Raw genomic sequence first — 13974 nt, forward strand, 5'->3', positions numbered from 1 at the left:
CGGAAGACGTCGCAGTGATTGGTCGCATCACTGGTGGGGACGAAGCAGCCTACAGGAGGGAGGTGGCCGGTCTGGTGTCTTGGTGCAAGGACAATAATCTCAGCCTCAACACAGACCTTTTTCTGTCATTCATGTGAATGGCAAAGTAAGAATTTCATTGTACAGGGAAACATGTTGCCTAACTATGCATATGAGAAATAAACACTTTGACTCTACATGTTGCAGTGAGGAGAATGAACAATAGAACAAAGATGACAAAGAAGAGGTCGGGGGGGGGGCAGGTGGGCAGCAGAACATCCTTTCCCCTGACCCCTGCCTTTCTTATGTGACCTACTCCTCACTGCTCTTTAACCCTTTACCCCCCCACACCTTACCCAACCTCACCTCTTACTCACTCCTGAAAGCCACCCTCCACCCCCACACATTTCTTCTTATTCATGTATTACAAATAAACATGAAAATTTTTAAAATCAGTTCTGTTTCATAAAACTACACCTGCCTGTCTCTGCCTTTCTGAAGATATGCATAGGTTCAGTAAAATAGCATGAAATGATACTGTCTCCCAGACAATGGAGTGTTGTAATATCCTTATAGACCTGGAAAACTCCTTTGAGCACACTTGTCTTTAGTGAAAAAAAGATGACAGCATTGCAAATCTCTCTTATGCTCATCAGAGGCTAATCCTTTATGTTTCACGTTATAATATTGTCTCATTACACTCTCATGGGGCTGCTTTTATAGATTTCCAGCCTTCTATTCCTGTTGAAGGTACAGTACAAACAGTGTGAAGGAACAAGAGACACCAGTTTGTTAGAACAACTGGAAACATATGGCCCTAAGTCCCACAGACATGTCTCACTTGAAATGATTGGATCCTTCTGACAGGTAAACAACCATGACTTTTCATTCTCCTAGTTTATAATGCAACTTATTGTGATGCGAAATAAATATTTTGAAAATTCCTTTCTGTTGTTTACAATAATATAAAAGTTTAAAAAGAAAATCTCATCTGTTTTCACTGGTTCTCTTGCAGCTCATACAATTTACTGATGACTGGATCTTCAAGCTTTCACAAAAATGTAACCTTATGAATTTCAGCCAGATTATGTAAATATTCTTTTTCCTTTCTCTGAAAAAAAGTACAAGACTAGGACCAAAACATAAAATATGAGCTATCTCATTTTACAACAACTTCTTAAAATATGCCAAATAATTAAATAAATAAATAAAAATACACATGGCGGTATCATTGTGACTCTGAACATAACAATTAGAAGGTGATACTTTAGCAGCACACTACGTTAGGTTTGTCTCATAGTTTATATATTTACAGCATTACATGAAGGCATCATCTTGTCTGACTTTTTTCTGCCATTAAATGTTATTTTACATTTAGAAGTGATGAGAGCGCCCCCGAGCGGCCGAGCAGAGTAGAGTATACCAGTCAGTCAAGTTTATATTAGTTTATAACCGACTTATTCTGTGGCAATGCAAAATACCAAAAGATTAAAGGAGACATTTCATTCCCTGCAGATTAGATGAAGAATGTGCAGAGACCCGTTGGATTTCCATGGGGACAACGTTTCAACTAACGCCCTGCAACGAAGACCTCCTGCGTTTTACACGCTAATCTTTGTGACACTGTTGTATAACTGAAATGCAACTAATTTGGTGGCATTTCAATAAATGTATGAGGTAAATGTAAATTATCACTCATTAATTGTTAGTCAGCTAATTAGGAACTAATCACAGAACATTAGTGTGACTTGATTATTTGTTAATGGGGAGTAATAGGAATCCAAGATACATCTTTGCAATAATTCGCCCACTAAATCATCACGACTCATGCACTAGTTAAACATTACTTAAGCAGGTATGATTTGGCCCTTTATAAGAAGATGCTACCTTAATCTGTGCGTGAATTGTAAACTTGCAAATGAACGTGAATCGTAGATTTCTTCTGAGGACTTCATCCATTTGTTGCACATTTGTTGTTTTTATCACACAAAGATCGAGCCACTAATGAACGCAAAGTTCAGCAATGAAAAGCCACCAGAAAGAAAGACAAAACATTCTGCGGTTAGTTTAGGGGGTGAAAGGGGGCGACTTGCAACCACAGCCCTATTCGTGCTTAAAATCTAACATTCTTTAATAAAAGAAAAAAGAAAAAGAAGCTGTCTCTAAAGGACAGCTATTCCACGTAATTGGTGTACACTGTCTTCAAAAGCTGAGGTGAGAGGTTCAATGCACTGCCTGTGAAAGGAATCTCTAAAGCACATTAAAAGTGAATTACTTCTTGTTTAAAGTGTGTTCGGGGTCATTCTGGTCACGACGCACGCACCTCTCCAAAAGCGCACACGTCTCCAAAGGCGCACTCCATACTTTCTAAAAAGGCAGACACATTGTTGAAGGGGTTCACAAGAGGTGTACATATGGCATCCGGGTTGCAATTAAATGTTTTAAAGATGTTTTTCCTTTCTTAAAGAAGTTTCCCTTTTCTTTTTTTCTCCCCCGGCAGCTCGTTGCCAGAATGAACAAGAGGAGGGGGGCACATTGAATGGCTTCGCTTCTAGTTTGGGATGACAACAATCTGGTCAGCGAGTTGTTGGACTTTGATTGTCCCCCTCAAAACGTCCTTCAAACAAAAAGCTGAAGACGAAAATAAAGCCCCACCTGGTACCTCTGTTTGCTAAAATAATAATAAATAGATTTCGTTTAATAAATAAGCAAAAGAGACTGTAAAGTGAAGTAGTAGAGGAAGTATTAATCGGGAGCATCGGGCAGGTATCACCTGCTCGGGAGATTGCCGAGTTTATTGTTAAATATTGTTAAATCACTTTTCGTACCAAGTCTGCTCCGATATCTGCTATTTCCAGAGCAACTGGGCGCTTATGTTTGCCTATACTTTGCATAACAAGCAGGGCACTACAGCACACTGATAAAAATCAAAGAGAGAGACTGACAGGTTCAAACCCACACCTGTCCATGATATCCGAATATAAATTTGGCATCAATGATTATTTGTAAAGTGGTAATATTTAGTTTACTTAAGACTTTTCGTGCCTTTTATAACTGCAAGGCACCATCTCCTATCTCACTAGTGTATTTGTCCAGTTTATTGAAACCATATGGTTATCAGATTGTTCCCAAAACATATTTAGACAAAGTTAAGGAGAGCTTTTTGTGATCCTTTGTTGGCAGTTGTAAATCATGGCTGAGCTCTGCCACACTCCCCCTCAGCAGAGCAGAAACGTGTCTGCATGTTGTTGACATATTTGACTAATCTTTACCTTTGTAAACTAGAGTTTTATTATATAAAGGTAATGCGCCATAGAGTTGTGGCGATATTGGACATGTTTTTGGAGATGTCATAGCGCACAGATATATGTTCACATTAAAGAAGAAATCAAACTTTTATTGTTGTGACACACAACAAGACCCTTTGTACTATCAGTTCACACAGCAGGTTTCACCCTCTCAAATCCTTTTTGTCGGGTGGCCCCATGCGTAATTGTCATTGTCCTAATACCGGAGCTTTGCGCTTTAACGCAGTAAGTAAGCATTTGTCCAAATATGTGTAATTTTAAAAATGAACATTCTCTTTAATAGGTTGGATTTTCTGAGCTAAGATGGAGATAAGCCGTTCCTTTAAATAACATTTAGTAATTCTCAAGTAAGAGCCATTTTACGGCAACTTGAAGTCATTTAATGACAGCCTTACCAGCTCGTGTGATACACGCACAATCAAAAATACTACTGTAACCACATACTTAATAATAAACGATTTATTTAAAAATAATCGTGGAGAATGTGTTGATTTTACGCCAGTTTTTGGTACTGCAGTCCAAATGTGGTTGACTTTAGCAGTCAGCTTGTCAAGTTTCCATTTGACCACTTTGTAGCCCGCACGGCATGTGGCAATAGTTTGAGTGCGTAAAATGACGCATTACAGGTGCCCCTAAAGGATAGAGCTCTGAGAACAAATGCAAAAGCACAGTCGCACCCTATGCTTGAAAACACCCTCATTCTGGAAAATACTACTCTTTTCCCCCGTTTTGCATTAAGAACGATACGAACTTAATTTAAACGCAACATTTTTACTAACATAAAAAAATTGTGAGAAAAACTGTGGCAATGCGAACTTCCAGTGGACATGAAGAGTTACCATCTGCACTTACACCGATCAGGCATAACATTATGACCACCTGCCTAATGTTGTTTATACAGGAGTCCATGTGGCAGTTGGTTGGCACTCGTGTCACTCTGCAGCTCACTGTGCATCTTCTGTTAATCCATTTGCTTCCACAGTTCTACTGTCAGGAAGAGCACAGATGTGTCTACAATTCAGTGAAAAACTGATGTAAAAGGAGTGAAAACTGTGGTCGTGAGAACAAGTTAGAGAGAATGTTTTAGACAAATTCAACAGCCTCACCATTCTAGGTGTGATATCACCACTACAGCCCCTGACTCTTTCTCTTAGACCAATGTACAGTATTTCTAATTTTCAACCATTTTAACAAAGATTCAAATACATTTTAATCTTTTGAAAAGTACAAATGGAAGTTAAAAGTTTAATCTACAGTAAGGTGATCCCTGGGTGTCCATGACCCTGTCTCCAGTTCACCATTTGTCCTTCCTTAGATCACTGTTGGTAGGTACTAACCACTGTAGACCAAGAACACCCACCACGACCTGCAGTGTGGGAGATGCTCTGACCCAGTCATCTCACCATCACAGTTTGGCCCTTGTCAAAGTCACTCCGATCCTTACACTTGCCCATTTTTCCTGATTCCAACACATCAACTTTGAGGACCCACTTGGCCCACACACTGACAGGTGCCACTGTAACAGTCAGTGTTATTCACTTCACCTGCCAGTGGTCATATGCCTGACTTGTGTATGTATTACTAAACTGGCATACATTTATGGCACACTACGGCACGTGTATTTGAATTTTAGCTACACAAAGAAATACAACACTTTGAAAAATTAGAGAGAGAAAGGGAGAGGCTGAAAGACGCACGGCCTGGAAGCTGATTGGTCACTTGATAGGCGCTGTTGATTCAGGCGTCTACGAGTAAAAAAGATAAGATAAAGACCATATAAAATGACAGAGAGGCGCATCCATCCCTCACTGTCAGCCGCACACAGACACTGTCTGCTGTCTCCAGCTACAAGAAAGGATTTACAAGGGCGGCTGTTTCTCTTTATCCTAGCTTCACCTGTCACGAGTACACAGGTAAGTGCAAATACATCCATCAGTGTTAAGTTAAAATATATATATGTCATTGCATCCTTTCCAAATATGTCTTCTAAACAGCAGTGCAGTTGAAAAAAGTAAAGCTCTGCAAGTCGTTATAATTCAAGTTATAATCATGTTTAAAGGTTCATGGAAAAAATTAGTAAATATGATTTTAAGACCCCGAAGCTTAACAGGCAGCGTGATTACATGAATTTTGTGACATTTACCAGTATTTCTTGTGCACCATTGTAAAGTAGTTGTAAGTGATCTTAAAATGTATGACTATGCATCAGTTCTGATTATATTTATCCAGATCAATAACTTCTTTATTCACACAGGATGTCTCCTAACGTAAGGTGCGCGACCGATGACTTGGGTACACCCAGACACGCGGGGACGCTCAACAGGTTTTCTCGCACGCTCCGCAGCCCCGTGAATGAAGATGGCGACGCGTCAGAAGACTCCATTAAAAATCTGTCTCGAAAACCGCTGACTGTTACGGGAGGAGAAACATGCTCAATAAAACAACCAAAACACAAACCCAGATGTGAGCAGTCCGGACAGCGGGGCCGGCGCAGAATGAAGGCAAACGATAGAGAGCGCCACCGGATGCACAACCTGAACTCCGCACTGGACGCGCTGAGAAACATCCTGCCGGCGCTGCCGGAAGACGCAAAGCTGACCAAGATCGAAACTCTGCGCTTTGCCCACAACTACATCTGGGCTCTGACCGAGATTCTGCGCATGGCCGACGGACACACGGCGGACCACCTTCCGCTGCCTTCAGGTCTGAGGAGCCCACCAAGCGTTGCTGCTTATGTCACCTCAGGTGACCTCAACCCGAGACACTCTTGCACTGTTGATGAGATGGACTCTAGAATATTTAGGAGAGCTGACTCCAGCACAATCCCAGTTTCTTTTTATTTTAAGTCACTGTGTGGCGAAAATATATCCAGAAACACTTGATTTATGCCCACTGAATATTTCCCCCTTTACAGAGCTACCACTGAACCTTTAGTGAATATACTTGAACAGCCTTTAAACTGAGATCAGTCAATTACAAAACACAATGTTCAAAATGACTGTCTAAAAGATGAAGCTCTTCATGACCATGTTTTACTGAAACATCTTAAAAATCACAGCCAATGTCACAAAAGCCCATGAAGCACAATAAAGCATTTAGAAAGACAAGTGATAACTGGTTTAAGCTAAAATATTTATTTGGCAGTGATAGTGAAATGTGCTTTTTTGGGTCAATTTGCTGCAAAAGTTGGTCTCTTTATTGAATAAAACTATACAAAACATGTAGAGTCTCCTGTGATTCCAATGACTCAAACAAACACATTAAGTAACAAAAACACAGTGGCTGTCTTTAAAATATAAAAAAACAAATGAGTAGATGCCAGGATTAATGTGCAAATCAACACTTTCAAACATCATTCTTTACTGTCCTGCCTACCAGTGACTACTGAAGCAGTATGTGAGAGGAAGTCTCTGGAGCAGCACAAGCTTAATGTTGTTGTGTCTTGGATTACACTGTGTCCTGTAGTGGCATGCAGTCGCAGAGCAAGCTCGGTGAGCGCTTTACTTGGGGAAGACGGTGACTACATCATAGCCCTCAGGTGGAGTCATTCGCTCTCGTGCATGCTTCTCACAGTAAATCTGGTCCTCCACAAAGAAATGTCCCTTCTGTTTTAGGTTGACGTTGCAGTCTGTGCAGGTGTAGCACTCGGGATGACGGAACTTGTCCCTCAGCTTCACCACCATCCCCCTGAAGCAGATATAAATATCACAGTCAAAGTTCAGTTCTTCATCCAGACTAATTCAGGAACTTGATTTAGATGATTTGGTGTGTGCACTGTACAAGGTTAGAAGCTCCACTACATGGCCACAAGTATGTGGACACCCGAACATCACACCAATGGTCGTCCTTCACTGTTTTGGATTCGCTCCCATTCAGCCACACAAGCCCGACTGAAGTCGGTCACATTTGCACTTGCATCTTAAATGACTTGGGGGGCATTTAAATGCTTTTATTCCAGGCAGACAGTGGAGAGAAATGTCAGAAAACGAGAGAGGTAGATGCAGCAAACATCCCGACCAGTCTCCCTCTGAGGACGCACTATGGTCAGTGTCTGAACCCCCAGAGCTAGGCAGACACCGCACACACTGCCACAGACAGCACTGTACATCATATGCCATGAAAGATAAGTGTGTGGTGTATAGAGGGAAAGAAAGCCTGAACTTCTTGCTACTTCATGCACCTCAAATTGTTCACACTTCATGATGTAGAAATGTTTCATTCATTTTCACTTTTCAAAAACAGTCTTTACTATAGACTTTTTTCTTTGTAAAGTATCTCCGGAGACAGACAGCTGAATTAACATTGCAAGAGCTAAAATAAAAGCATTTCCCAATATTTTGTACAGACTGTCTCTTATTTCATTCCAACAACAAAACATTTTGGCCAATCTAACTATTACAAAATCAGTCAACAGGTCTGTACTAGACTGGTCTGTTGAAAGAAATTGTGCAGTACAGATTTTTAGGGATACGGAATATAAGATAGTAAAATCCACTCAAATAATAAGAGGTGGTTTGCAAAATCAAATGATTCTCCCCATAAATACAGTAAATTTATAAGGGGAAAAAAGAGAAAGGTTTGACAATGGGGAATGGCTGAGGACTGACAGTTTGGCCTATGGCTTTACTAAATCCAGCCACAGGGAGGAGACAAACTCCAGACAGAGACAACAGGCCTTCTGTGTTGCATCACAGCCTTTTCTCACAGTATAAACGTCTTCCAGGTACAGCAGGTACCACTAAAATCTACTGAGAGGAAAACTGCACACAGGTCTGTGCTGACATTACCTCTGGATGGCAGATGAAGCCATAAATGACACGATACACTTTTCTCTGCACAGTGCAAATCAAACGCACCCTTTGTAAAACACTGGTGCTGTGGAATGAGAAAACACTCACACAATCCCAGATCCACATTTGTCACAGATGGGCAACTTCTCTGTGTTCCCCAATGATGATCCGATCTTTGTTGCCGGGGCTTTCACACTCCTGAACCCTGATGGTGTGTCAGAGTCACCTGCCAACATCATACAGATGGAAATGCTTACTATTTCCCTGCTGCTACACACATCTGTGTTTCTCTTCACTTCTACTATACCATTTGAAGCAATGACTCATTAGGAACAAAATCTGTTGAAACCAAAGTCTGTTATCTAATTAAAAGTCAAAATGAGTACATGTCCCAAAGCCTCTTTGACATAGTTGTGAGTAACACCTGGCATCTGTACCTGTCTCTAGAATCTCCTGCAGCACCTTGAATGAAGCCGACTGTCGAGGAGGCTCATCAGACTCCTGGTTCTCATGCAGCATTTTGTAGACCTCTGAGTCTGCTGCTACAGGTGGCTGCTTGCTTGTCTTTGACGAATCTGATGGCGCTCTAAAAAGCAAGTGCTTACATTTCACTGTCTGAAGGAGTCACAGGATGTACAAAAGCCAGAGACAGAACACAACACCTTGTCTTTTCGTTGCTGATGATGTTGATACCTATACCCAACAGCTATAGAAGTCCCAGAGACCACAAACACTACTTTTGAATCAATCCTGGCCCCCTTGGGAACCAGTCCTGACTCGGAATGAACTAAAATGGTGTCTCTGCAGGTGGATCTTACTTGCTGCTGGGCTCATTAGCTGTAGCCATAGTTTTAACATCATCCACAGCCGAGTTGAAGCTCTTGATGTTCTCTGACGAGTACAGACCAGAGGGGTTGTTGTACTGGTTGGTCACAACCTTGGAGCCGGCGAAAGGCAGAGCGCTCCTGTTGTGAGTCGAGCCTATGTGTTTCACCTCCTGTACAAGTAAAATTATTCTGTTACAGCTTCTTGTACATAAGGTGGTAAGTGGAGGTATCAGGGTTGTGTGAAATAACTTGCACACTCTCTGCAACATGCAACATGAATGCAGTGGTAGTCACAACTTTTGACACCTTCAGATGAACTCTTATTTTGAAATTGTTTTTAGGAGTTGGCAATACCATGCCTTACGAATATTGCTCAACATCGGTTAACAGCCGACCTTTAATAATGAAGTCAATAATTTTGCAACATGCAAATTAAACAAGAAAAACAACTGTTTGGAGACAACTGAAAATGCCAAACATCTTTTTTCTCACATAACTTCACAGGGTAGTATATGACTCTGGATTCTGCGTTAGCTAAGCAGCTAACAGTCTTTAAAGACAAACACATCATGACACTGGCATGCCATCAAAGTGGGCACATAAATACCACCAAATCTAGCTCATGCTTCACAGTTGGGACACAGAAATGCCTCCAAATATAGCTCATGCTTCATGCGTTGTGTAAACTGCAGAATATCACAGAGTCTCTGCGGGCCAATCAATGTACAAAAAGAAACTGCTAGCATGTTAGAATAGCCTAAAAATGATACAATGATTTAAAAACATAAAAACAGTGGAGAGGCATCAAAGTGACAGACTCCAGACGCTTGAAACATGTAACTGTGTATGTGAGAAAAGCGCACAACAACTGTGACCTGTAAAACACACACAGCATGCCATTTCCTACATGAATTGACACTCTGGCCTCAACTTTCCACACTGAGGGCAGGAACTGAGGCTTGCGTCAGAGCTTGGCTGATAAACTACCGTTTCCTAGGAAACCTCCTGTTGGGGAGTAAACAGTGACTTCATTGTTGGCAGTAGAAATAAATCAAAAAAAAAAAAAAAAAAGCCTTTGCGGGTGTGGTGAAGGAATATGCAGCCTTCTAGAAACTACTGTATACAGCTGCCTGTAAACAGGATTTCCCTGTCTCAATGTCAATGTCAAAGTTGAGAGAGTAATTTTAAAAGCTCAAGTTCTACATCCAGCTTTGACACACACCCGTGGCTCTGATGCAAGATTCATCTTGTATGGATGTGTCCTCCCCTCCTCAGATGAAAGTGGACACCACAGTTTACTTTCTGACCTGCAGAACAGAGGAAGGAAAAGAATAGAAGGTTTAAATGTAATGTGGCAGATTTTTTTTTCCTGTTTCTGGGTGTGTTTTCCTGATTAGCAGCACATGAACATGACATTATGCCCTGCTGCCTCTGAATGCAGCAGGGAACTTGCAGTTATGTTATTATGCTTGGCTTCCTGGCAGCTTACCACACCCTGCATTCAGACCCTGTATTGATTTTAGCAAATTTATTTGCTTCAACATGCCTGTTGAATCTGTTTCAAAAGACCTGTTGCCTGAAATCATCTACTATCAAAGTCATATGATACAGAATTACACAATCATTTAGCATAGACTTCTGAAACTAAATATTACAGTAAAGCAAAAGACAAACTTGCCCTCTAAAAAAAGCATGATTAACCAGAGCGCCACTCCCTTAACACCTGGATTGCAGCTGGGCTGCCTCACATGCATGTCAGACTGGTATGTTGCCACATCCTACCTGTCTATGGAGAGCGCCATCTGCTCTATGCACCCTTTGATCTTGTTCTGCGCTTCCAAGTGAGTCATGTTCTCTGTCGGTTCTCCATCTATAGCCAAGATTATGTCTCCCATACACAGATCAGCCTGGGCAGCTTTACTCCCAGGGGTGACCTACAACACAAGGGGCATCATCTTTTAAAAAAACAAACCTTTGGGAGTGTACATGAGCTTGGGCTATAAAGTTTTAAGGTATCTGACACAGACATATGCAGAGCTGTACTGTTCTATCTTTATGATAATCTTTTTCCAAAAGATTCTTTACAAAATAAAACAGCTTAAACATAAAATAACCTAAATCATGAATATATGGAAACAGCTTTGTTTTACAGTTGGATATACACTGAATAACTGGAAGGTTATTTTCTGTTCTGCTTTGTTGTTTAACTCTGACCTTCAAGGACCTTTACACACACAGACACTTTATCCAAGATAAAGGCTTGAAGCAGACAGGGACTCTGACACAATCCAGAAATTTCGAATCACTTTTCCACGGGTGGAGAGGGCAGACCACTGTAACAACATTTACACCAGGAGCAGCAGCCTTCATTCAGACTATGTACACAGGGGAAATAATATGGTTCATTACTGTCACATTGTAAAACATAGGTGATAGCTGACTAAGTTTCCTGTTCACAGTGCTGCTGCACACTAACAGAAGGAGCTGCAGAGAAACAAGGGGCTTTGTGTTCTCTGGACAGCCTGGGATGTCAAAGCAACGAACAGCTTAGTTTCCCTCTCCATATTTATGCATTTAATTTGAAATTCAGCTCAAGTTTACAACAGGGTGTGCAGAATAGTTTGACTACTGTTGGACTAAATGTTACAGCTACATAAAAACAGAGAAAGACGCATCAAATAACAAAAGTATTAATTAACATACTTCAGAAATTGAGAAATGTCTATAAAGGGCTCGAAATAAAACACCGGATACGTCATTATTACATGTAACTTAGCTGAATGAACAAACAACTTCCACTGTAGCAACATAAAGACACATAGCTAGTGCTAGCTAAATTAGAGTGGTGTTAGCTAGTTAGTTAGTTAGTTAGCCCTGTGTTAACACCAACGTTAGCTGACGTCAACTAGGTTTATGTCAGCCTGTTCTCAGTCAAGTCGAGAAAACACAACCGGTGCAGAGGTTTGGTCGGAACAACCCAGGTGTAACTACACTTAATAACAACGCAGCAGCGTAGCAGTACAGGTAACTTACCCGGGAAATAGCCAGGGGCTGTTCGAAGTCCTTTCCCCCAACAAGCCTGAATCCCCAGGGTCCTGGACCCTCCATCACCACCTGGAGCGGCATATCGTTAACGTCTGTCAGAGCCGACCGTAGCTAACTCGATTAAGGTTCTATCTCAGACCACCTACTGCATATGACCTGTTCAGTAATCAATGGTGTACAGCTCAGCAGCGCTACAGGAGAGAAGGCGGACCCCAGGATGTTTAACTCTCCTCACCGATAACCGAGAGGAGAAAGATCGTGTGTGAAGAAGATGGGCCACTCCATACCTTCAAACGCCTAGTTAAAACACTGAGCTGGCGGAACTGCGAGTCACGTTACAATGCCCCTTTGCACATTCGCTTTTTCCCACACATTCAAACCAGCATTGATACTATTCACGTTTGTACACCCTGATAACTTATATCTTATTTCTTTGTGCCATAGAGCAACTGTTATCCTCAAACTACTAGAAACAGATGAGCCACACTGATGCCCTGGGTGACAACAGCGCTGTGATTTATTATTTTGTCCTGCATACACCATCCTGCTGCTGTAAATGGCACAACAATTGTGTGTTAATAACTACTCATGAGCACTCCTGTGTTAAAAATGACGGTGCACAGATGCTTTAGAAAATTAAGTACCCTTTAAAAAAATGTGAAATTACTATTTGTGTCCCATTTTGAAGACTGATGTATTTAAGAGTGAAACTATTTCCAGCCTATCCTCTACACACACGTGTGTGCACGTGTTTTGTTTTGTCCTCATAGAAAATGGCAGAAGCAGAATTTACATACACTTTGCCTTTACGTTGAATCAGGACAACTGCATGTCAGTGTTTATTTAAAAACCCACATACTGTATATTCACAGTCTTCTGTGTTTAGGTTTCTCAGTAAAATAACTCCAATCTCAAATTTAGTTTTTGAATGTTAACAATATTTTGAAAAACTGTATTTTAACAATCAAGCTTGGATCATAATTTTATCTGTTAGGCTGTAAACAAATGTATAAAGTTGGTGGTAATGTGCCAAAAAAAAAAAAAAAGATTCTTTTACCCTGATCAAAAAAAGCTACAAGAAGACACAAGTCTAGCTGAATAAGACTGGATAATTTTTTAAACGACTGTTAAATTTAATTAATCAGATCCTGTCCACTGCAGTCCATGTTATGTTTGTTTGTTTAGATGGCTCCACGTAGCTGTAATTCTCTAGCCTAATAAACTTAAGGGAAGCTGCATCTCAACTATCCAAACATAGTTTCTACTTTATTTGAGGTTAGTAGTTCTTGTTATGAATAACACTTAAAACAGAGCTAGGAAAATATAAGCTCCAAAGATTTGATGAACGGACATATTGACCTAACTTTTAATGTAAAAAAAGGTACTTTAAATTCAGAGCAAAGTGATCCCTCTTTATGTTTTGCCCCTCTCAGATGAGATCCTCTGTTTGCTTTAGAGCAGTCGGCCTGCGGTGCGTCACCTTGTTATATGCAAGCTTACCATTTATGGAAACGCTAATTCCCAGGATGTGGAATGTGTCCCTCCCAAGGCTCGAATTCCTAGATCTCTGCTGAAAGTGGAGAAAAAAACAAGCTCCAGGCAGTCAGAATGAAACATGTCTTTCTTTAAGATTAACAAAGCCTACATCCATAGCAGGCCTTCAAGTAGAGCAGTGAAATCCTTGACACTGTTTTCAAGTGAAACCCTCAAAATATATGAGCACATGAATTTGAATCCATTTATGATGTGCCTTTAGTTATAGTTTTTACCTTTATACTGCAAGAGTTTACTCACTTAACATTACAGATGGCTAATGTGTCAAATAAGCTTAAATGTTCTGTACTGGAGACAAATTCCTTGTGTGTGTAACATACTTGGCCAAAAAAAAAGTGATTATCAATAAAAAAAAATCATAGGTTTATCTCCGCTCTCATTCAGATTTTTACAAGAAATCAAAACAGGTAACGCAGCAAATAGTTTAAACGA

General features: G+C 40.7%; 1 protein-coding gene across 1 annotated transcript; it reads right to left on the minus strand.

Annotated features, from left to right (window-relative positions):
• Positions 1 to 6439: 6439 nt before the first annotated feature.
• Positions 6440 to 12248, minus strand: pdlim1 (PDZ and LIM domain 1 (elfin)). Its single transcript, XM_020603858.1, has 7 exons — positions 11977 to 12248; positions 10726 to 10877; positions 10166 to 10250; positions 8935 to 9113; positions 8554 to 8702; positions 8225 to 8342; positions 6440 to 7013 (listed from the first exon to the last, which is right to left on the minus strand). The coding sequence occupies exons 1-7, from the start codon at positions 12067 to 12069 to the stop codon at positions 6827 to 6829; spliced, it is 963 nt and encodes a 320-aa protein (XP_020459514.1). The 5' UTR covers positions 12070 to 12248; the 3' UTR covers positions 6440 to 6826.
• Between the last annotated feature and the right edge of the window lie 1726 nt (positions 12249 to 13974).

This window comes from Monopterus albus, unplaced genomic scaffold (assembly GCF_001952655.1).
Source record: "Monopterus albus unplaced genomic scaffold, M_albus_1.0 scaffold3.1, whole genome shotgun sequence".
NCBI lineage: Eukaryota > Metazoa > Chordata > Actinopteri > Synbranchiformes > Synbranchidae > Monopterus > Monopterus albus.